The sequence below is a fragment of the Dryobates pubescens genome, chromosome 3 (assembly GCF_014839835.1).
Source record: "Dryobates pubescens isolate bDryPub1 chromosome 3, bDryPub1.pri, whole genome shotgun sequence".
Classification (NCBI taxonomy): domain Eukaryota; kingdom Metazoa; phylum Chordata; class Aves; order Piciformes; family Picidae; genus Dryobates; species Dryobates pubescens.
The window spans coordinates 34,808,346-34,834,434 of record NC_071614.1 but is presented as its reverse complement, the minus strand read 5'-3'; the positions used below and the strand labels follow the sequence as shown (position 1 = coordinate 34,834,434).

The window sequence follows — 26,089 nt, the reverse complement described above, 5'->3', positions numbered from 1 at the left end:
GTTTGGACTGAGCTCCTAATAGAATTGATAGAGTAAATAACATTGTTGTTGAAAAGTGATAGACAATGGCACTTTGAGCTTAGATCAAGACAAAAAGTGAAATATTGTATGTAATACTGTATATATTAATCTTTTTTGCAGGCCAACCTTAACAAATCAGCACCTACGGTGACAGAAAGTCAGCTGGTATGTATTGCACAGCTGTGATATGCTGATTTTCAAAATATGTGTAAGAACAAAGTTTAAATTATTACTTATTTTCTTAGTCCTTTGAAAGAAGCTGCAGTCAATATCCTCTTACAAAGCTGCATGGGTCTACAGAGCTGCATTACCTCCTTCTGTACTGAATATACACTTGTTTTAAGTTACTGTAAATCTTGACACTACTTTTAAACCAATGGCAAAGTAGAGAATCTTTCTGAATCTTGAGGTACATAATAACTATAGAGTCTACTGCTTCTTCTTAGACTTCTTAAATATTCCAGTTCTGCAGTTTTGTTGATAATCATCCTTCTTATTTACTGGTTTAAGTCAAAGCTGTCTTAAGTAGTGAAAAGCAAGGGTAAAATCAAATAAGGAAAGGGAGATTATGCATCAGATGTTCATTTTGGCTCTGATTACAGTTTAATCCTGTTGTAGTCAAATTTTGTGAAGAGGAGCCACAAGAGAGGTCATGGAGCCAGCCCAAGTGACACTGCCCATTAATGAGTGGTTAGGAGAAAAAAATGAGTTGTGCATGAAAAATTTGCCTTGTCGTATTTCAGCTAATGGAATTTTAGGAACTTCCTGAATCAGTTTATTCTGTTTAGTAACCTTTGACCACTTCTACTTTCATTATTTCTTCCAGGTAATTTTTGAAACTTGTTATGCTTCAGTCTCTACAACATTCTGTAGCATCAAAGGTTTTTTCTGAATTCTGTATTATGTGAGATAGTAACCTATTTCCTTGTTTAAAAACTGCTACTTGACCTTAGTTCTTTTATTGAAACAGTGAATAATTGTTCTTCCATTGCTTTCTAAATAATATTTTTTCTAGATATTAAACTTAATACTCTATCAGTCACCTTTTCTTTTTCATACAGGAAAGTCAAAGTTGCTTGAACACTGTCCCAGATCTTTGATGATCCTCATTGCCCTTTTCTGTGTCATTTTTAGGTGTTTTGTTCTGAGATAGGAAGAATAAACTCATAAACTGCTCTGAACAAAGCACTTTCTGTTTGCATTATGATATGATAAGGTTCTTTACTCTTATTTCTACTCATTTTTTAACAATTCCTAGTAATTTATTTAGTTTTTATTTGTATTGAGCAGTAAGCCAGTGTTTGCATAGACCAGTGTACAGTAAACCCATGATGTGTTTTCCTGACTAGTAAGAGTCCATTTCTGAGCTAGGTAGTTCATCACTCATGGTTTAGTTTTCCACTGTAAAATACATCAATGCTGAATTAATTTAATTTTCACCTGCCTTTTTCTTCTTCTTCTTCTTCATCATCATCAATCATTGAATCATCACAGAATGGCTTACATTGTAAGAGATCTTTGAGATCATCTAATCTAATCTCTCCACCTCTCTACTAGACTTGGCTGCTCAAGGCCTCATCCAACCTGGCCTTGAACACCTGCAGGAAGGAGGTAGCCACAACCTCTCTGGGCAGCCTGTTTCAGAGTCTCACCACCCTCATACTGAAGAACTTCTTCCTAAGATCCAGTCTAAACCTACTGTCCCTCAGCTTAAAACCTTTTCCCCCTTGTCCTATTTCAAGACACCCTTACAAAAAGTCCCTCTCCAGCCTTCCTGTAGGATCTCTTAATGTACTGGAAGGCAGCTATAAGGTTTCCCCTAGAGGCTTCTCTTCTCCTGGCTGAACAACTCCAACTCCCTCAGCCTATCCTCACAGCAGAGGTGTTCCAGCATTTGGATCGTATTTTTGACCCTCCACCGGACTCCAACAGCTCTGTATCCTTCTTATGAAGGTGTCACCAGAACTGGATGCAGCATTCAAGGTGAGGTATCACAAGAACAGAGTAAAGGGCCAGAATCACCTTTCTTGACCTGCTGGCCACATTCCTTTTGGTGCAGTCTAGGGTAAAATTTGCCTTCTGGGCTGTGTGAGCCTGCTCACGTTGAGCTTCTTATCAATCAATATACCCAAGTCTCTTCTTTCAGAGCTACTCTCAACCCACTCTGCACCCAGCCTGTATATGCATTGGAGATTGGCCTAACCCAGATGCAGGACCTTGCACTTCATCAGATATCAGCCACTCTTTTCTAGCCAATCTGAGTTCATAATTTAGGTTCCTGAGCACATTGCTGAGGAACTCTATTTACGGCTTCCCTCCATTGTGAAATTTGAGCATTTATGCCAATGTTACACAGAATCACAGGATATCTTCCTGTCTTTTAACAGGTTGGTAGGAAATATTATTTTACTCTGTAGGAGTTTAATTTCTTTATTGTACCATGCTGAAAGATCTTCACCAAAACTTCTGGAAATCCCCACACAATATGGCTGCACATTACCTGAATCTAATAATCTGTGATGCAGCCTCATTTTGTTATCCCTGGTCATGCATTTAGGGACCTGCTGGAGAAAAAACTTGAACATTGAATTTCACATAGATAGTCTGTTGATTCTCACATGATTTCACCTATTGTATGTTCCTGGATGCCTGAAAATTCTTGTACTGGTAACTGAAACTTAACCTGCATCTTCTGTATCAGCCAGCTTTCTTGCATTGCTGATTCTTTAAAATCACAGTAGAAGATCTAGCAGACATGAGTGCCATTTCAAAAGCCATTCTCTGTTGTTTGTCCAAAGGTATACTAATTCTATTCTTGAGTATAATTTGTTCCTACTAGTTTGCACAGCTTGAAATGTCACACACAGTGATTTGTGATTCCTGGTTCTCTTCAGGATCCTGTAGTAAAGCCTTGCCCCACGGTTGCCACTTCTCATTCTTCTGGTGCTGATTATGTCTGAAGGAGCTAGTTAAATACCACAATTCACAGTGTGGCAATTTCACACTGGAATTGCTTTACAACTTTATTTATTCCTTGCACTTTGTTCTCTCATTTTATTGATTTTTTTCATAGACCTGTTTTATTGACACTGTATTTGAGACAATTTCTTCAAATTGCCTTTGCCAGTGTGAGAACCTCCCTAAGTGCTTCCATGAGGAAAGATGAAGTGGGGAACAAATTAGTTTTCAGCCCTGATCTCTTCTATTTCATGCATCTTTTCTATGCCTTGATTATATTGACTGGATCCATAGACTTCTAGTGCCAAGGAAATTTTTTTTTTTAAATTTTTGTTTTTCCTCATAGTCATTCTTGGGCTAATGTACGATATTTTTACAATTATGGGATATATTTTGTTTTATTATTGTTTCTTTATTTTTCTCTAGGTTGTATTTAAATACAACTTCCGCTTTTCATAGCAACTGAGACTGTATCAGTTTAAGCATGATCTTAGGGATAATTGGTGTCATAATAACAGAGGAAAAAATTAGACATGAACATGTCCATATACCTGCCAATGAGAAGTTCAATCTTCTGACTTTTGAGGCAAATATCATCTAAGGCTCATATTCATACAGCCGAAAAAACTGCTGTCCCTTAAGAATAGAATACATAGAATAAACCAGGTTGGAAGAGACCTTCAAGATCATCGCGTCCAACCCATCAACCAATCCAACACCACCTAAACAACTAACCCATGGCACCAAGCACCCCATCAAGTCTTCTCCTGAAAACCTCCAATGATGGCGACTCCACCACCTCCCCAGGCAGCCCATTCCAATGAAGAAAGGTGGCCATGTCCATACTGCCTATGAAGAGGCATCCTGGCCCAGCCTATCCTCCTACTTGTGACTGCATGCTTGCTAGCCTGCACCAAAACTATGCCAGTGAGCAATCACAGCAAATCAGTACAAATTATTATGGATCAGCTCTCAAGCTTTTCTTTTGGCCTGGTGTAATTTGCTAATAGGGCTGCAGCCTTATGATGACAGCACACGGCTATCAGAACAGCCTTTATTTTTCAATTCTGTCACAGGAATGACAATTTTTCCCTGGCAAAACCGACTCTCAGCTTGTTTTCTACCAGCGTCTGTCATCTGCTATCAAACAAAGAGTTCAAGTTTTTAGTTTTGGATCAAAGATTTTATAGCGTTAATAAATTATTTCAAATTCTTGTTGCTGGCTGATAGCTGTCACTCTGATAGCAGAGTCAGACATAAACACATGACTCAGTCAGCACTTGAGAGTGGGGCATTGCTTAGAAAATGCTTCGTTATAAACATTTCTACAGCATGCTTTCAGAAGAGGCTTCCTACGTAAGGAGAGCAGCTTACCCTTGATGTTTTTGGGTGTCTCAATGGGCTTTTAATTACATGGTTACATGGTGTGGAGGAGTTCTAGAAGGCCACAGATCCTTAGGCTTTATAATTATGGCTTGGTTACAATTGTAGCTTTCCTTTTTCTATTTTTTTTTAATATTGATCTTTCTGTTGAAAACCAGAAGTCTTTCACTTGTACAAACGCTTCTCAGAAATCTTGGAGAGTAGAATAAGTGTTTTATGATGATTCCTACAAAGGAATATTCAAGAACTGTGCATTCTAAATTAATGAAATGAGCACCCCAGCTTTCACTATGCTGAACTTCTTAATTAAAAGGTTTTAATGTAACTTGTGGATATTAATATTTAATGAAATGAATATCACCTCATGGCTGAATTTCTGCTTTCAGCTGAGTGTGTTTCTTCCTATTTGATGAGGGAGCTACTCCAACCTTTGGGAAGGAGGAATGCCAAGCTAAGGGAAGATATTTTGCTGCTTAAGCCTCGCTCTTCCTAGCCATGTTGTGCTTCTCCTTACCTCTGTCACTTTCCTGTCAGTCCCTGGGCACTGCTCTGTCCTTTCCCAGGCCAGAGGCAAAAGCAAAATACATAGAGATATTTCCTGCCTCCTCTACTCTCCCCTTCAACGGGAACCTCTCTTTATTTGTCCTTGCCGGATGCCTGCAGATCTTATTTTAAGGCAGTCCATATCTCAGTTTACAAGATACATCCAGCAAGCTCAACTGCATCATTTTAAACTACTTTCATAATAAGCTGCTTTTTGTTGGGTTTTTTTTTCCCCCAGTCAGATTGCTGAAGTTTATTGCACTTCCAAATAGGCAGCATGGTATTATTAAATGTGCATGGCCTAAATCTTATGAATAAATTTAATAGTGAATCAGGTTTCTTCTCTGCATTTTTGTACCCTGCTGCAAATTGAGGATGGGTAGCTGTGACAGCACTTCTTTCTCAGTCCCAGCTAGGCAAGTTGCCCCTCTGGGCTGCAACCACAGAAGGAACTCAGCAGCACTGCCGCTGTTATCTATAGCAGTTGTGATAAAGATTGCCCATTTTCTATGGGGTAGACATAAGATACAGGAATATAATTCCTTCATTTCAATATTTTATTTCAATCACAGACATCTCCAGGGCTTCAGTACTTACCAAATTCCAGTGAGAATGTACCATTTATCCTTCCTTTTCCTTGCTTATTGATAAGATATTTATTTTAAAATTACCCCCTAGCTGCTGTTTAGAGTTTATGCCGCAATCCATAATGCCAGACCTTACTGTAAGAATTCTGAAAATCACAGATGGCCTAAATTGACAAGTTAATAGACATTTTTGTTGGTGGTGGTTGGTAGCTAACAGATTTTTTTTTTCCTGGTTGAATAATCCCATTTGTCTGGAATGAGGGGTATCACACATCCATGAAGATTAATTTCTCTAAACTTGTACTTTTCCAAGTGAAATATTAAAGTCAAAATTCAGCATGCAGTCACTGGTATTATTCCCCAGTAAGACTTTCCCTTAATATGTTCCTACTTGGGTGTAAGTTAACAGGATGTTGCCCTTCCTTGTTTTACAGTTACTGCTTTGAGAAGCCCAGAAAGGAATGTGCAGCGTGAAAGAAAAGTTGCGGCTCTGCATAGCGTGTGACTTAATAAACTTATCAAGATGCAGTTGAACTGCTAGCAAAACCAGACAGCAAATCCCACACACCACAGGCTCACAGCCCTGCATCAATTTATGTGGTGGTGGTAGTAAACAGACGTCAGTGATGAGGTTCTGGCACATAAAACCAATTCCTTCCATTTTTTGTCCACAGCCTGTGTTAAAATTGGGTCAGGCAGCATGACACCTGAATATTTTTTTTAAATGAAATATGTTATAAAAGTTTTAAATATCTGCTCAGCCCAGCCCCAGTGTCCAGCAAACATTCTGCATATATGTGAAGTATTTTAATTTTATTTCATCTCTTTTCTCCTGGCTGTGCCATGTGTCAAGACAAAACCTGGTGTCATTCGTCCTGTGCTGGTGAAAGGAAAGAGTGCACAACAACAGGAGGAGCCCTATCAACCCAACCCTTTTAAAAAGTACCTTGAAGAAATCAGTGATCAAGCTATTGAGCAGGTGAGTAACACTTGCTCTGAAGGATTTTTAAAATTTTTTCCTTACAGGTTATTGAGTAATCTTAGATTCTTATTTTAACCTTCTCTCTTTTCAAAGTAAGATGATTCTCTGAGGAGCACCTGGCTGTAGGAGGAGAGCCTCCAGGCTGGAGATGGGCAGCTGGGCTTTCTACAGGGATATATTTTGGTGGTCTAAAGACCTGTGGAGGAAAGAACATTTTTTATGATGCTCTAGGAAATACTGCAGAAAACAAGTGGAAATCCCGTGTTCCTCTGTCAAGTAGGTGTCTGGATCAGATTTACTGGAAAGTGCTTCCTCCATTTGAGGTACAGACCTGAATCCTCTTTAAAGAGAAATGGGGAATACAGGGACTGTGCAAGGTTGCCTCTTCCCCTTCCAAGGGAGAAGAGCCCCAATGATTTTTCATGTCACTCCTCAGTATGTAGCTCCCCCAGGACTGTATGCACATCTTTTCACATCTTGAAGGGACAGATTTTTTTTGCTACACATGAAGGACATTAATGGGCAGTCCATGGGGCAGCAAAAGTGCTGTTTTCTCCAATAGATCTCTGCATAAGGTCATAGACTCACTTTGGAAAAATACAGCCTGAACTTTGCTGACCCCTATGAAGCATTGTCTCTGAGAAATCCCAGATAAATTGTTCTTTCAGCCTTTTTGTTGGTGGATCTGTGCTTGTGTGCATTATTGTGAATTAAGCTTTAACTCTGATGCACAATCTGAATGTCCCTGTAGGACCTTGTTGTAAACCTGTCTAGTATGTTTGGAATCTTCCATCTGGAGGGTAGTAAAATGAGGCAAACAGACCCATTGTCAGACACAATCTAAATAAAATACCTTGTTAATTGAATTTCTCTTACTGATATGCCTCTCTAGTCACATTAGAGGGAGACTTTAGCAATGGCAGTCCTCTCTTCTTCCTTTTATAACTGAATTTTAAAAATATTTTAATTGTAGTTGTTTCCATTCTTTCCCATACCTCTGACACTCTGTAGGACAATTCCTGCATCTTTCCTGTCGCCCCCTAGGGTGAAAGGGGAGAGCTGGCCTATGACTGCTGCTGAGAACTTCTGGTCCAGGCCACCTTAGTGGGGCCTCTCTACAAAGGCAGAGTCAGCTTCCTTTTCATCAGGGCTGGGCATTGATTCTGCTGTCTTTAGTTTTGCTGATGAAGGAATAATGCAATTACCAAACTTTGTTATGCCATAGTGTGAAGCTTTCTGACATGTGAAGCTATTTGTGGAAACCACAGTACTGGTGCAATACAACAATTACTGGTACAGCTGCCAGATCTGAGGAAAACAATGAAGTGCTGAACATGACAGGCTCTTGCCTTTTGGTGCAGGTTCCTGGTACTGATAAAAATCCCTTGTGAGTTGTGGAGACTTGGGTACCCACATGAGGATGTTTACAGTCTTACAGGAACCGTGGACTTCAGCACTGCCTCTGGAGCTGGGCTTAGTGCCCAGAGAACAACTGAAAGTTGTGGTAGTTTCTGACCATGGGGTTGTTAGCCTATAAGGACACTCATCCTCCTTCTACACTTGCTTTCAGTCGTTAGCATTTTTGACTGCACAGCAGCTGGCTTCCAAGACTGGGACATGCTCCCACCAATATTATGCCAAAACCAGGTAAATTGGCTCCTTTCATGGGTTATAAGAGTTTAGATTACCATAAGGAGACTAGAAGCTAGGCTTTCTGCTCTCTGTGGAAGAGCCAGTGCTAGTCCACTTGTCCTCAAATATGAACTCAGCAGGCATCTACCCTAGCTCTGCATTTTCTTCTCCTTTCCAATACCATTGCCATCACCCCTCTAGGTGATGCTGCTGCCTCTCCTTCACCCAGCCCATCTTGAAAAAGACAGACCCTTTCATGCTGCATCTTCAGTGATGGTACAGACTAGAAGAGGTTCCAGATGGCATCAGCTTTATTAACTTCTATCTTTGATATTTGTTAGATGTCTGCAATGCCTCCCATCCCTGCCAAAACTCTCAGTGTGACACTGAGCACTGATGACTGTGTGGGTGACATTCAGTTAAAGCCATAATGACGCAGCCAGCCTTAACTACTAATCCTCAACTTCACATCCCTGTATTGGACATGTGGGGTTTTTTTTGCACAACAGAGCAGCTTCCTTGCTTTCCACTTCATTAAGGAATATCTCCATGTTGAAAAGACCATTTCCCTTGTAAACAAAAATAGTAATTTTTGCTTTAGTAGGCAGTTGTTCTCATCCAGATAATCCAGAGTAATGGATGCAGACATAAAGAGATTTCTAAATTAGTAAAGGTTGCCTGGAAATGATTTAGAACAACTCACACATAGCCCTTTTTATCTGTGTTCTGGGTACGCTGCGTATAGATTTGCAGTGGTGCCAACAAAACCAGGGAAAAACCTCCTTTTATTTTGTGGGATTTCCCCCCCATCTTTCCTTACAGTGCTGCTTTTTTTCTTATTTTTTAATTTTTTTTTTTTTCCATTGAGGACACATACCGTTTGTAACACTGGATATTCAGTAGATAATTCCCATCAAACACTTATTACAGTGTATTATTTGTGAGTTTCTACTCAGAGAGTATGAAGCTTCCCACAGCTTTAGATGACCTTACTGGAGACGGCAATTTCTCCATCATGGGAAGAAAAAATAATTCTATTCCTTTTGCTTAAAACATTTCAGTAACATTTCAGGAGTTTTGCAAATATGCTCCAATTTGTTCAGAAAGGCACCATAAAATATACTGTAAGTATGCAAGTTTTGAGCAGTGCAGATATGATGGCTTCATGGCAGTTTTCATTTGAAACTGGGGAAGCAATCATTTTGGGAAATAGGGCATTTTGTTACACAGTGATATGAAAACAACTCATAATGAATGTTAGAAAATGTACGTGCTTGCAAATATTTATTAGCAAGAAAACACATTCTTTGTCATTAAAATTAGAAACCACTGTGGACAATGGAAGAGCAAGATAAGAACAAAGTGGATGTTAGTAATGCTTGGCATGAGGCTGTGAGGCCAGTTTGCCAAGTTTTTATCGCGAGCAGAAGTGGGGCTGGTGCCTCTGAGAAGGAGCAGCGGGAGACAAGGCAGTTGTAAAGCACCTGCTGCTTGATCCCCTTCAAGCCACTCTTGCTGCTGCCAGGCTCTGAGCTGCTGGTTTGCTCACACTCACTCTTTCAGTGGGTGATACATTAGATTCTGCTGGAACTAATTGCAGCTCTTGTCACACATTTTCTGGGTCTTGAACTCAAAAGCACAGCCCCCAGGGGAGACTCAGCCAAGCGGATGAGAATTTGGGATGTATTGTGTCAACAACCTTGACAAAACATAGGATTTGTGCCAAAAGCTGGGTATGTCTTCTTAATCCTACTCCAAATCTCTTATTGTTTTTTGTGTGCAAAATTGCATATGTGTTGGATTTATTTAACCAAAACCACTATTAACCGCTAACAATTTACAGTAGTGAAATACAGTGTGTATGTACCATCACTCATGTAACTCTTAATTGGCTGAAAAAGCTTGTTAGCATCTTGTTAAAAAGCCTGAAGTGCTTTGCAAGTACAAAGTAAGGCAGACTTTCTTTTCTTCCTGATCACTTTGGAGAGAAGTATCACCTCTTCAGAGAGTCTCTGCTAGTCCACTGCCAGACTCTGAAGACCTGGAAATTACTTTCTCTTGCCTTTGACTAGAAGGATAATTTAGGTTAATAGGAAATATTGATAGCATCTAAATTTGGCCTCTCCATTCTGTGGGATTTATAGAATTTATAATTTTACCCACTTATTAGTATGGACTGAAACTAAAACCAGCCTTACAGAAACACCTTCTCACATCTACTAGGCTGGGGTTTCTTCTGTTTTAGTTTTCACTAACTGAGGCCAACATGTTTAGGTAATGATGATTTTATGGTTCAGTATTTTTTCAACAAGTTTCCTGGTTCATTGCAGGGCATTTGTATGAGCAAACAAACAGATCATGTGACTGCTGAAGCAAATTTTTATAATGAAAATGGTTATTTCCTGTTGCTAATGAAAGCACTGGTAGAAATCCAGAAATCTACCCAAGAGTTGAATAAGGCAGGTAAAATAAGATAATTAAGATAGTGCAATTTTTAGTATACAAGGATACTCATACAAGGATATTCTTCCTGATGAGTTGCTGAAATAAGGAAATTCAGCTAATGCTCCCATTTCCCATAGCACTGTCCACCCAACACTCTTCTCTTGAAGGCAGAAGTCATAGGACAGCCCAGCCTGTGTATTTGCATTCCACCCATATGGTGAAAATTACAAGGCCTCTTCATCCAAAACTTTTTTATTCCAAGGAACTTTTGTCATTCTGAACAATCATTATGAATTTTGCAAACATAAATGTGGCCACAAGACCTATGTGATTTCTGATTTCTTCCATTTTCTTGTGTAGCATAAATTTACTCTAATACTTGGTAATTTTTAATGTCTGCTTTTAGCAAAGGGATTAACTAGGAGGGCTGTGTTTTAGCTAAGGCCCTAGTACTGACCTAATGTGACAATTTAAGCAAAAAATTCACACATTTGGGCTGCTGGTTGACTTCCTGCCACCATACTCTTGTCATGTATGTGAAATAGACTTGTGACTTTGGTCAAGAACTCATGCAATGCTGATGCTTGTGTTTCTTTAAACACATCCCTTAGTTTAGGTAATGTAGCAAGTTCTGTCTTTCATCCCATAAGATTTAGTGAAAATCCACTAAAATCTACAATGTTAGCCATAATTAGCATAAAAATTGTAATAATTAGTAGTGGTGAGAATGACAAAGATTTTTGAAACCAATTATCTTTTTTGAGACTTCTGTATAACTCAGTTTATCATTGATTATTTTATGGTGTTTAGAATAACTTACATTAATTATTTGCAATAATTTAAATATCTTATCAAAGAAAGATAAAGTTAACCAATTTGAACTGAGACAACTCAATTGTTAGGTGACATATTTTTAGCATTACTGGTAGTAATAGTAAATATTTCTAGTAAAATGCATTGCATTTCTGAACTCTTGTCACTATCTAGATAGATGTGGCCCAATGCTTTTGAAAACAAAATAAACTATGCGTGTATACTGGCCTAGTTTAACAGAGAGTGTGGTGGTTTGAAAGGAAAGGCTCTGCTTTCCCTCCCCCACTGAGAAAGAGACCACGGCTAAACCCAGTCGGAGAAATGAGAGTATATTTTACAAGGAAACAGATTATATGTAACACAACAAATACAGGTATTTTACAGTATATACAGGAATATACAGGAAATGAACTCAACCAGAAACCAGACCCCCCACAGAGGGGGCTTCCCCCTGTGCCCCCTTCACCCCCCTACCTCCCTTCTCCCCCAAAAGAGGTAGAAAAGAGATGTGGACGGTTAACAGGGCAGGAAAGGAAGAAAGGTCTGGCACAGGGAGTTAGTATCTTATCTTAGTTGGCCAGAATCCCAGAAGCAGATCCAGCCGAGAGGGACAGCGAAGGAAGGAAGACTGAGAGAAAGTTCTCAGCTCCCCTGGGTCCAATCTCACCTCCCACAATCCTACCAATGAAATTCGTTTAGAATACCAAAATATTTTTATAAACATTTAGCCAGTGTGCCCCTTTCTTAAAGGCACAGCGTCAAACAGCCACAGTCCACCCCTTCTAAACAATTTCATTGGTCGTTCGCACTGTCCATCCAATCGGAAACAATATTTACAGTTCGTGAGCAAAGTTCATAGTCCGTTCCGGCTATACTCAGATGTAGATGATTCAGAAGTCCAAAAAAGTCAGGAAATAAGAAAATGGAAACCAGCTTGTCTCTCCGCAGACAAAATGAAGAAAAGGCAAACAGGAACACAGGGACTCTCAGTTGACTCAGGGTTCTCAGGGTTCATGCACTGTAGATTCCTCAGGGATTCTTCCTTTGGGCGCGTTGTAGCTGTACAACAGTCTGAAGTTAAACTCTTTCAGCTAAAGTTAAATTTCTTTGTGGAATACACTGAATTTGACCATTCTGCTGCATTACCCAATAAGTGTGACCCGGACCTTCTGCTGAAACCACCCCTTGGACAGGTTTAGCCTCTCCTGAGGGTGAAAATACCCAAACAGTTTTACCTAACAGGTTCTTTTCTCTAACAACAGGAACTCTATCACCTTCTACCTTCTGCAGCAGATCTGAATGTGCTGGTCCAGCTCGGTTCACTGAACCTCTACTATTCACCAGCCAGGTTGCTTGTGCTAAATGTTTCTCCCAGTTTTTCAAAGATCCACCTCCCATGGCTTTGAGAGTGGTCTTCAACAAACCGTTGTAGCGTTCAATCTTCCCTGCAGCTGGTGCATAGTAAGGAATATGGAAAATCCACTCAATACCGTGCTCTTTTGCCCAGCTCTTTACAAGGTTGTTCTTGAAGTGAGTTCCGTTGTCTGACTCGATCCTCTCTGGAGTTCCGTGTCTCCACAGGATCTGTCTCTCCAGACCAAGAATGGTGTTGCGTGCAGTTGCGTGTGGAACTGCGTAAGTTTCCAGCCATCCAGTGTTTGCCTCTACCATAGTAAGCACGTACTGCTTACCAGAACGAGAACGTGGTAGAGTGATGTAGTCAATCTGCCAAGCTTCACCATACCTGTACTTGGACCATCTGTCACCATACCACAAGGGCTTAATTCGTTTTGCCTGCTTAATAGCAGCACAAATGTCACAGTCATGGATGACTTGTGTGATGGCATCCATGGAAATGTCTATGGATCTGTCACGAGCCCACTGGTATGTTGCATCTCTGCCTTGATGTCCTGATGAATCGTGAGCCCACCGAGCTAAGAATATCTCACCTCGGTGTTTCCAGTCGAGATCCAGTTTCTGGGAGTGCAGTGGCAGGATGGACGCCGACACATTCCAGTGGATGTGGTAAACAGAGTCTCTACCATGGCAAATTCCACGAACAAGCAAGAAACTCTACGTTTCTTGGGGATAGTGGGATTTTGGAGACTACACATTCCTGGATACAGTCAGATTGTGAAACCTCTGTATGATGTAACTCGAAAGAGGAACAGTTTCCACTGGGGACCTGAACAACAAGCAGCCTTTGACCAGATAAAGCACGAAGTAGTACAAGCAGTGGGTCTGGGACCTGTCCGAGATGGTCCAGACATCAAGAACATTTTGTACACGGCTGCAGGTGACAATGGTCCAACCTGGTGCTTGCGGCAAAAAGCTCCAGGTGAGACATGTGGATGACCTCTTGGTTTCTGGAGTCGAGGTTACAGAGGTTCAGAGGCTAATTACACTCCAACAGAGTGTAATTATTTACCCAAGAAGTAAATATTCACCACTTAAATACTTTTTAACATGTTTCTGTTTTGGTCTATGGTATTAATACTCTTTGATAACCAGAGGAAAATTAATTTTGATCTTATTCACATATTCAATATTTAACAGACAAGTCATATCTATATTATAAAAAGCCTGACAGTATTTTTCTATTATATCTTATAATATCCCTGCCTCCTGCACCACCTAACTACAACAATGTCTTTAAAAAGAAATAATTTAAATTTTCATCCTAATTAATCAAAATAACAGGAAAATAATATAGAAGACATAGTGCCAACTTTTGAACTCCAAACTGTTAGATCTAATCCATAAAAACCCCATCCTGACATAATAAGAATTTGACATTGAGTCCATCATCAGTAAATTTGCTGATGACACCAAGCTGGGGGCAGGAGTTGATCTGCTGGAGGGTAGAGAGGCTCTGCAGAGGGACCTCGACAGGCTGGACAGATGGGCAGAGTCCAACGGCATGAGATTTAACACATCCAAGTGCCGGGTTCTGCACATTGGCCACAACAACCCCATGCAGAGCTACAGGCTGGGGTCAGAGTGGCTGGAGAGCAGCCAGGCAGAGAGGGACCTGGGGGTGCTGGTTGACGGTAGACTGAACATGAGCCTGCAGTGTGCCCAGGCAGCCAAGAGGGCCAATGGCATCCTGGCCTGCATCAGGAACAGTGTGGCCAGCAGGAGCAGGGAGGTCATTCTGCCCCTGTACACTGCACTGGTTAGGCTGCACCTCGAGTACTGTGTCCAGTTCTGGGCCCCTCAGTTTAGGAAGGATGTTGACTTGCTGGAACGTGTCCAGAGAAGGGCAAGAAAGTTGGTGAGGGGTTTGGAACATAAGCCCTACGAGGAGAGGCTGAGGGAGCTGGGGTTGCTTAGCCTGGAGAAGAGGAGACTCAGGGGTGACCTTATTACTCTCTACAACTACCTGAAGGGAGGTTGTAGACAGAAGGATGTTGGTCTCTTCTCCCAGGTGGCCAGTACCAGAACAAGAGGACACAGTCTCAGGCTGTGCCAGGGGAGGTTCAGGCTAGATGTTAGGAAAAAGTTCTATACAGAAAGAGTGATTGCCCATTGGAATGGGCTGCCTGGGGAGGTGGTGGAGTCGCCATCACTGGAGGTTTTCAGGAGAAGACTTGATGGGGTGCTTGGTGCTGTGGGTTAGTTGTTTGGGTGGTGTTGGATTGGTTAATGGGTTGGACGCGATGATCTTGAAGGTCTCTTCCAACCTGGTTTATTCTATGTATTCTATTCTATGTATTCTATGTATTCTTTCCATTCTCTTCTAAAACCGGTATGTCATCTCCACAAATCCCCTGGAGGTCCCCCTCTCTAGGAATAATATGCAATGTGGCTCACTTGCTGTCTCTCAAGCCATCCATAAAACATACGGTAATTGTCCATACAGTCAATCTTTAAGTCACATTTCAATCATATGTTGTATTTTGCTCTGTCTTCCACTAGATGGCAAAATCCACTGCCGTAAATTCTTGCAGTCATTTCAAACACGTTGTAAACATGTTACTGAGAACTAACAGGATGTGCGAGTTACTAGACTTGCTACTCTTCACCCACAATTTCTTTTAAAAATTACTTGAGATAAGTATTCCCTCAGAAATGGGGTATGGAAAACTCAGAATGATCACCTTTGTTTTCTGTCAGATGGTGCTAGATGCAGCGAGCTCCTTGATTTCAGTATAATTTAATTAATTGGTTCAGGGTGTAACAAATAGCATCTGTTTCTACCTGAAATTATGTATTGAAAGGATACTGTGGTGGTGTTTAGGTAGACTGGACCCTGTGCCAAGTTTGTTTGTTTGTTTGTTTGTTTGTTTGTTTGTTTTAATGAAAAAGCACCACCAGGTAACTGAATTTTCGTAGCTGATGGAATTACACAGATGAAGTTGAAAGATAAACCTGTGGAGGTTTTGTAGATTATAACCACTCAGAGTGATGAAATCCATAAGATGTGCCCCATGTGATTTTAACTTTAATGGGAGAAGACAGAAGCAACTAAGATATTGTTGTTTTCCTTCTGTTCACATAGGAGCAGGAAGGCTCTCTCCTCTCATCTGTTCACAGGCTGCTTCTGAAATAAAACTGTTGCTGATTCTGTTGTCACTGTCCCTGTCATATCCCTTGTTCTCTGCTTCCCCACTCTCCCTCCAAGGCATCAGACATTGCTGCAATTGCACTCTTCACTCTTGAATAATTATCTGAGTTGAAGTTTTAGAAAAATTATTATTAAAAAAAGTTATTTTCCTTTCAATTCAAATGAAACAGCTCAGGAAGGTGGACTTGAGCACAACTATTGAAATGGTAGTGAGCCTCGGGTAATATTTAGCTTTGTGGTTAACTCCAGGGTGTGCTCTGCTGTGAATCCCTCCAGCCTTTAACAGAGGACTGTGTAGAGTGGAAGAGTACAACTTTGCACCTGAAGTATAGTGTCCAGTTTTGGTCCCTGCAACTCAAAACACATGTGGACAGACTGGAGAGATTCCAAAGGAGAGCAACAAAAGAGGGATGGTCAAAGGGTTGGAGAACCTGTCCTATGAGGAAAGACATAAGGAGTTAGGTGTTTTCTCTCTGGCCAAGAGAAGGCTCAGGGAGAACCTGATCACAATATTCCAGTACTTACAGGGTGGTTGCAGAGAGAATGGAGGCTCTCTCTTCACAGGGAGCCACATGGAGAAGACAAGAAACAATGGGTACAACTTGCATTGGGAGACGTTTCATCTTATATGAAACAGTAGCTGTTGGTTTTGGTTTTGGTTTTTGGTTTGTTTGGGTTTTTTTTTTGTTTTTGTTTTTTTTTTTTTTGTTTGTTTGTTTGTTTTTTACAGTGACAACAACCAATCATCCCCAGGCATGTGATGGAGACCCCATCACTGGAGGTTTTCAAGATATATTTGGACGGGGTGCTAGATAACCTGACCTAGACTCCTTTACCCACAAATGTTTGCACCCTTCCAACCTTGGCTGATTTATGAGTCATATGGAGGCACATTTAACATAGATGTCTGTCAGAGCAGAGAGCATTAGATTTTGGGAAATCAACTGTTTTTTTCAAAGGAGAAAGAAATGATCTGTCTTAGTGAAAAGGCAGGGGATGAATGGGTGTAACTCCTTCAGCTGGGGACTGCCTCTTAGTTCCTATTGATTTTCAAAGTGCCTTTTTTTTCTGTCAGCAAGGGCTAAGCACACAATTCATGTGCATCCCTGTGAAAATCTTCCTGTCAGTTCAATATTTGCCAGTGCAGCCTTGAAAATGTATTGGAGGGAACTGTCTTTTTGCAATGGGTATGAGAAATGTTTAAAAACTATTATTTCTGTACCTGATCAGACATTACTTACAAGAGTGAAGTCGTGAGCTTGCAAGAAACAAGCTTTCTTTAATGAAGCCAAAGTAATTTTTTCCCCTTGATCTAAATGGCATTTTCTTGAAATGACTAAATGTTGTTTTGTTGAAAGTGTCAGCCTTCCATAATCACTTGCAGGTATGCCATCTGATAGGTAAGCAGAATATTTAAAGGAGGCCTTTATTATTTTGTAAATGAAATCAATGGTGTTTACCTCACCATGCAATCTTTTGCTCATTGGAGTTTGGATTTGATTAATAGTAGCATAGTGTGAACTGACATTCTGTGAATGAAGAAACCTTTCATGGTTGCCATGGAAAAGGACTTTTCTCCCAGACATCATCCCAGCTGCTTTTATTTCTAGAGGAAAGATTCTTTCTCTCTTTTGAACTTTGATTCTTAAATTCTGTACTTGTGTAGGTGTACTGCAGTCATCAGCTTTCTCCTGTCTTTGACCCAGAACAAATGCTTTAGTATAGAAGAAACCAGAAGCAAACAAGCCAGTTCATTAGTGTTGTGCTTCAAATTGGACCTCCTCCTTGAGAAGATATTAATGCTTAATATTGTTGTGTTTTTTCTCTGTGTGTTTTTTAATGGTATTGCTTGGGCTTAGTGAGCCATTTTAATGATAACAGATGCAATTTCTAGCACTTTGAAATTGGTTTACTAATATCTGCAGAAAATGCCTCTTAAGTTCTTGCTCAGTTCATATCTAAAGGTGCTTTCTGCAAAGCCATTAAATTAACATCAGAACATGAACGTAGCTTAGGCTCAACAGGAGACAGAGTGACATGTCTTAAGTCTATCGCTGGCTGGAAAGAGCTCTGCTAACTGCTTCTGCAGATACAGCCATTTCAAAATTAAAAAAGAATTGATTACAGTGTTATTCCTTTTGGCCTGGCTAGTAGACAGTTTTGAGAGCTTTATGGTCATAATTCCAGCAGGAGAAGCTGATGGTGGTTAGACACTGTTACTTCAGTGTACTTCTGCTCATTTAGAAAACATGCACACAAAAAGTTGTTTTCTGGAATGAAGTAAGATCAAACCCCAGCAGGCACTTTCCATAGTTAGAAATCACAATGTGCTTCTCAGTGAACACTGTGCCTGGAAGTATCCAGGTTTCTTCTTGGAACATACTTGCACCCAGTTCTGTTACTTTCAGGTTTCTCATTTATACAGATTCTCTCTGCTGGGATAGCTTAAATCAGTCTTAAGCACCAAAAGGTGCTCCAAAATGCTTTGTTTTCATTCTTAAAACCTCTACATAATATAAAACTTGAGTTCAGTCTTATTCTGGCTTTCTAGGATGGTTGCTACTACTCTTCTGCCTAGTGGATCTCAGGCAGACATTTTAAATACATAAACCAATACAAAACATGATAGAAATTCTGGTCTAGCTAAAAGTGCATTTCTGAGATGTCTTTATCTTAGCCTTCTGCATCTTCAGATTAATATGTGAACACACATTTTAGGAGACCAATCAAAGGAAACATAACAGACCACACTAATATCTTCATCTAATGTCTCTGTTGGTTTATGAAAGGTATTCTATTTCTCGTAGTGATGGGGGAAATCATAAAATTAGCCCTCTGAGGAATTGCAGAGCCTGATCCCCTCACTGCAGAGAATAAGAGGCTCTTAGAGTGATTGACCCAAAATACACTGGTAGAGAAATACATTTTAATATTTTATGGAAGTAACCCAAACCGAAACATCCAGGTCACTAAACACAATCTTCCAGTTATGAATGGGATTTCTTATGATTGAACACATAATTTTAATTTTCTAAGTGGCTAGTGAGAGTTTGAAAGAGATCAAAATGTTTTGCAGAAAGCTGCTGATATTTTTAATTGAAAAAACATTTTGGCAGAAAATCCCAAGCTAATTTCATTGTAGATTGGCCCTGTATGAGACATTGAACTTGGCCTGGGAAAAGACAGACAAAGGTAAATAGATGCCCTCCACTTAGAGATTAGGAATCCCTCCTGCAAAACCCTGTAACTCCTTCAGCCTCAGCTATTCAGATACAAATCCTTCAGTCTCACTCCAGTCTGGTGCCCTGCAGGACTGTGTCCTGTAGGAATGTGTCAGCGAACTATGTTTGTGTGTGAGTTGTCCTTTTTGTGAAGGTACTTACCAGTACCTGGAGACAGTTCTGAAATCCTCAAGTTAAAAATGCACAGTAATGCATAATAATGACTCGTAGATCAATCAGGATGTTCTACTGCATACGTAGCTGAAGGTAGATTATAAAGCTTTGTTGTGATCACCATTTCTTCTTTACTTGTCCTTTTATAGAGAGGTGAAAGGTGTAAAAGAATGGAGTGTTTAACCATTGAATCCTTGAAATGGATTTTATACTGTTATCATTTCAGACAGACTATAGACATCATACTTATAAGCTGTCACTTTACATCATATATTTTATTTCGCCTTAGTGAAATGCAGTCCTTGCTCTATTGCTGGGGGTGTTTTACCATCTATTTGTACCATATATTTCATATTCTTCTAGTCATAAAAATGTGGTTATCTATAAAATAGTTTTATAAAACACATACACTTATTATGCATGTATAAATAAACACTTTAAAAGAAATTAGCAATTTTTCCTATTGTGAAGGAATGACTCTGTTTCATAAGAATATAGAATACCTAATTTATTTTCAAAGTATATGAAAGACTTAAAAGAGTGGCTTGAAATAATAGTGTATACATGAATGTTTGCTGGTTGTTACAGTTGAAACATTCTTATCTCCACTGTACATAATCTCTCACTGGCTCCAATGAGTTTTAAACCTGTGTCTCAATTAGCAAAGGTTGCAAACACTCTAGAGAATGACTTAGATTTGTAAAAAAGGCTTTAGATTGAAAACACCTCAGAAAGCTTTGTGTTAGTTCAGAGGCAGCTGTGATTCATAGCACAATAAAGATAAACTGACCTTTTTAAAGGCAAATATGCCTTGCTGACTACAGAGCGAAATGAACAAAGGTCTAACCAAGATGTTATATAACTATCTCTTTTTTAAGCCTTAACTGGTCTGTAAAAGGTTATTTGGGCCTTTGGACTTGCACACTACAAACGCTTATGTATTGTCAGGCTATCCTGCTCTGTGATCTGTGTTTGTTTATTTATTCATTCCCCCAGCCACAAAAAAATGCAGATTTTTCTAGCTTGCTCTTTCACTGCTCTTAGAAATAATAAATAGCATGTTAACAGTTAACTGAGTGGCATCTGGCAAATTTTAGAATTATTAATTAAAGTTTAAAGAGTAATGCAGAATTTTGTAACTGGCAAAGGAATCAAAAGCAATGTTGTCATCTTCTACAATCAACACATACAAGTCTTTACACTTCTGGAAGAACGCAGGGCTTCTTGGCAGCTGCTCTAACCTGGAGATGAAAGATTGCTGGTGATAGATCTTCATGAGGTCTCACTAAGACAACACACATAAAAAGTCCAAGTTGTATTCACATTCCAGATCTTATGGTCATGGGCACATTCTTGTATGACTCTGATGGGTGAGAGTCACATAATGTCTACTAAGGAAGAGTGAATTCCACTTCATTCAGTGTCCTTTGCATTTTGGTACTTTTAAGTCAAGTGTCGTACACTCTGACATTGATAGCTCATCTTTGCAGAGATGCGACCACACTTGGTGAAGACATTTGCCCTGTGCTTAGGGTTGCATGTTATATTATGATTCGGATAAAAGGATGAGTTTTATAAGGTGGGCTATCTGTCCTGTTAAATGTCTTTCAAATACCCTGGGCTGAACACCATGCAGTGAGAACACCATAGACGTGCCAGTGCCCTCCTTTAGTATTTGCCCAGACAATGAAAGACCTGATTACAGTGCTATCTCACCTTGCAGAGATTCACCATTATCTCTCTTCTGAAAGAATCCAGTCTTTACCTAGGGAGGAAGAAAAAACAAGTACTCTGGGGCAGCAAGTTCAATAAAGTGTGAGGGGCTCATATGGTGTGCATTCAAGAACACAAAAGTTGTATTTGTAAGGAAAAATCTGGGAGGAAAGAATAGGACTCTCTAGCCTCTTGATTAAACTTTTGAAGGGCAGGCACGGGATCTTTTTCACAGACTGACTTGCCCCAGAATGTGCCTCCAGCTCATTATAATTAAGATGAAGTCACCTAGACCAAGACACTTGGCTCCTCTGCAGCTGGCAGAGGCAGAGCAGTACAATTCTAGAGGAAAACCCAGCACCCGTATTTCAGGGACCTGCAAGACTAAGAGTTATTTCAGTAGAACAGATGCCACACTCAGCTTATGTGCTCCATGTTTACTAATGTGCTGCTTAAAGTTCTTTATAAATGTGGTCATATGTGACTTCCTAAAGACTGAACCTCCCATCATGGCAAAATCAGGTCTCCAGATACCTGACTAGTAGAATAGATGTAGTTTTCAGTGATAACTTTGGGGTTTTTATGCCAGAGAAGCCTTGTGAAAACAGAGAGTTGTATATTGTTCACTTTTCCTCCATCTTAAATGTATACTAACTTTTTCCTCCTGTTATTAACCAGTGAAATCCTTGTTTGTCTCTCCAAAATTATCAATGTTAACAGTATTTGTCCAGAAAGTACAGATGATTTTCCCCCTCTATGGAGCCTATCATGCATGCTAGCTCTTTAGTTTTAAAAGAGGATGCTGTCAAAATAAAGGAGGTAAATACATTGCTTGAACAGAATGAAGATCATTAATTTTGCCAGGTCTGAGGAGGGACTTGAGACTTCAAACTCAAGGAACAAGATAAGGCAGAATCATGACTCAGAAAGGCATTTCAGGTTAACAAGGTAGGCAATGAATACCAGCAAGGAAGGCCAGGACAAGATAACACAGTTAAAGTGCATTTTTCATTGATTGCTCTCCGGGCAATTTGGGGAAAAGAGTTGCTGCATTCTTGGATCAGTACCTGCCTAGGGAGCTTGTCTTTCTTGCAACAAGTGGCCTATTCTCAGAAAACTTAGCTGCACATCAGAAAGTAAGAAAGTAAACAGAAGATGATCAATACTTTCCCTTTTCTCTTTGTGCTTGACCCTTCTTATTTTGCCTGGAATACAAAGATGTCATATTCTGGTGTAGCAATAGCTAACTCAGCTCTAGGTTTATTTCAATGAAATAAGCTTGCCAAGATACCACAGGTGTTCCTATATCTTTGTGTATTACTAAGGTTTGCTGTCCTCTGCAGCTACTTCTGCCTCCCATATAGGCCATTAAAGTGCCACCTGTGTCTGCTCTGAAAAGCTGTGCTGCAGCATGGGGTGCTGTTAAGTTCTGGGGGCTGCTTTGGTTTCTGCACTGATTGAAATGAGGAGACATTTGTGTGGGAGAGGGAGGAATGTTGCTGCTGAGAGCACTTAGGCTCCTTACGCCTCCCTTACCCTCCTTTAGCTTAAAATTATTCTTTTGTCTAAATTTACTAAATGAATAAATAAACTTGTTGCCTAAAGTTATTCACTTATAATTTGGATTTAAAAAAAGAAGAAATTAAAAGGTTCAAAGTTCTGTAACTGCTGCTGTTGTAGCTAGAATTGATTCCTGCTTCTCTGAAAATGAATCAGAGCAAATTTACAAAGGTAGATCCATAAGATAATTGCAGAAAAATAGAGTATATTCCACTTTAGTATTCTTTGTATATAGGGCCAGCTCAGCAGATCAATTTTGCGTCTCAAAATGCACAATTTCAAAATGGATTTTCTTAGGGCAAAAGGAATTTTTTGTTATTGTTTGGTTGGTTGGCTTTTTTTAAAAGCAACACATGATTTGTGGATTTATTATTTGATCTAAATACCAAAACAATGCCTGTGATAGTAAAAAAAAAAAATCAGGCTTCTTCCAAGCTTGTTTTCATACAATTCTAAAACGCCCAAACCCTGGCATTTTCAGCAACTTTTGCTCTAAAAAGGATGCCTCTGTGTGCCGCTGTATAGGAAAGCCTCACAAGCTTATGATCTTAACATTGCCTCTATATGCTCCATCATATATCTTTACTTGTATTTGATTTATAATCTGACTAAAATTGGTACAGTTCTTGTGTCACATCCATTAAACTTCGTGCTCTCGTGCAAGTCATAATACTCAAAACACTGGAAAATTACTGAGATCTAAAGCTCCCTTCTGCACATACTAATTACTGTTTTTCACCTTTTCAAAAAAAATATTTGTATGATTTATGTCTATGAAATTTAAGATTGAGAACACTTCTGGAAAAGATTTAAGATGACAGATATTCCAAGTGACAGAAATGCAGTTGCATTTTTAAATAACTCTGTGTGCATTGCCTCATGCTAAATGTATTATAAGACAGGTGCTCTTGCTGTGATTTTAACTTGAGATGCCTCTTTCAAACTGGAAAGTGATTTATCATGTCCACACTCTTTTAACTATGAGAATATGACAGAACAGAAAACACAAATGGGATCTCATTGCCTTTCTGTCCTTTGCTTCTCTGAATGTATTGACTTTCATTGCTAAACTTTAGGGACATTTTATACAGAAATGGAACTGATAATGGATTTCTTTTTTTTCATATTTTTAATGTCATGCTCTCTCCAATCTGTGACATCTTGGCTCATCAGCGCAGTCATCCCATCATGCCTATTCCAGAAAATGAAACACTCACCTCGGACAAGGTAACCAGTTGACATTTAACGAGTTTAAGCATTTGCATGCTAGTTTTATCTTTTATTTATGTAGCTTGTGTAGAATTGATGAGCAAAGTTGTGCAGACCTCCCAGTGAATAGGCACTAGATAAGCATTAATTATTTGAAACAATTAATGAAAAATAAAACAGTGTCCAGTTCTGGGCCCCTCAGTTTAAGAAGGACATCGAGACACTTGAACGTGTCCAGAGAAGGGCAACAAGGCTGGGGAGAGGCTTTGAGCACAAGCCCTACGAGGAGAAGCTGAGGGAGCTGGGATTGTTTAGCCTGGAGAAGAGGAGGCTCAGGGGAGACCTCATTGCTCTCCACAACTACCTGAAGGGTTGTTGTAGCCAGGAAGGGGTTGATCTCTTCTCTGTAGCAACCAGCACCAAAACAAGAGGACATAGTCTCAAGCTGCACCAGGGGAAGTTTAGGCTCGAGGTGAGGAGAAAGTTCTTCACGGAGAGAGTCATTTGTCATTGGAATAGGCTGCCCGGGGAGGTGGTGAAGTCACCATCCCTGGAGATGTTAAAAGAGGGGATTGGATGTGGCACTTGGTGCCATGGTTTAGTAGTCATGAGATCTTGGGTGACCGGTTGGACTTGATGATCTCTGAGGTCTCTTCCAACCTTGGTGATACTGTGATACTGTAAAACAGAGTTCTGTGAATTCAAAGTAACACTAACATTTACAGTTTGGGTCTGTGATACATGATGTGGGACGTTAGCAAGTGAGATTTATTAAACTATGCAGTTAGTCCCATTTAAATCATATGTTCTACAATTTGTAGTCATTAATATGGCTTCCGTATTAAGTACCAGATACAATAATTACCAGAAGCACTTAGGATAATTAATTATTTATAATTTTGTAAAAGACTGTCAATAAAAAAAGAGACAACATAATACCAGTTTGCCCAGCATCAAAATTCAGTGCCAGATTTGTTTGACTTTGAACAGAGATACAAATCTTCTTGATGTCTATATTCAGTGACCAGTTCCCCACTACTTTTACATATCTAAACTTTAGAACCATAGTGGTTACCACTCTAGATAATTCATTCAGTCAGAAGCAATCTGCTACAGATAATTAATTTTCTCTTGAGACAGAGTATATAAAAGTTTAAAAGGTTCTGCTGAATAAGGTCATAAACATGAAGCTGAATTACAGTCTCAATGATAAAATAAACATCATTTAATTAACTATCAGTTTCTTTACCATAGGTTTTGGCATAGAGCATCTTTAATTAAAGGACATTCTTACTTTTATTTTAGAAATCCACATAAAATTACATAACTTATCATCAATAATAGCACTATGAGTACATTCATGACACAAAAATGAATTTACTATGGAGAACTCTTTGATTACCAGGCACATGCTTAGAATTATTTCACAAGGTTTTTGATGAGTCTAACAAGACATTTAGGAATGAGAATTATGATTGTGTAGCATAATTTATTTAAAAAAAAAAAAAAAGTTATTTTAAAATTAGATTCTGGTCTTGCTGAAAGCAGCAAGATGAGCATTTAAATAGATGAAATGGATGTTTGCCAATAATTTCTACCAAATGAGTAACTTTCTTGTTGTTTTGAAAAATCCTGAGGGGTTTTTGAGGTGAAGCCCTTCACATGCTGGAAGGAGAGTTTACCTGAATCCTGAGTTTGTTGACAGCAGTTATGTATCACTATAGTTATATATCAATATATTCCCATGGTTTATCTCAGGTTCCATTGAAAAAACATCTCACCTGTTGCTCTGCATCAGGAGTATGTGAGACAAGAACATAGCCTTTTTTTCCTCATGCGCACCCTTGACTTCTCTGAACAGGGCATCAGGGACTTAAAACTACTTTGTATCAATTTTTTTTTGAATCTTCATCACAACCTTCCAGTCTCATTCCTTTTTTCTTGACATTGACCTATCTGCTTGTTTCTACACCACCAATTCCATTGCCTCTGACTCCCAGGATCCACTTGGTTCTCTCAAAAGCAGCTGTTATGCTTTCTGCTGTGAATCTATCCAAAGGAAGTCCCAAAATGATTAGACAACAAATAGCTTGCTGAGCTTCTTAGGTAGATTTTTTTTTTTTTTTAACCATCTCATTTGTACAGTTTCTGAAATTTTATTGAAGTAAAGGTATTTCAGTAGAGGGACTGAGTAGTTCTAAGGATGAAACAGATATACGCTACATAAGGCATTCTAAAATGTGCATATATATATTTACTTACATATGTGTATTTGTACCCA

The 26,089-nt window shown here is 39.5% G+C and overlaps 1 protein-coding gene across 1 annotated transcript in view; it reads left to right on the top strand.

Annotated features, from left to right (window-relative positions):
- MLIP (muscular LMNA interacting protein) overlaps positions 1 to 26,089 on the top strand; it is a 100,954-nt gene that overhangs the window by 65,696 nt on the left and 9,169 nt on the right. Inside the window, exons 12-13 of the mRNA XM_054180174.1 lie at positions 142 to 186; positions 6,346 to 6,471. Of these exons, the coding sequence (XP_054036149.1) occupies positions 142 to 186; positions 6,346 to 6,471 (171 nt within the window). The remainder of the gene's footprint in view (positions 1 to 141; positions 187 to 6,345; positions 6,472 to 26,089) is intronic.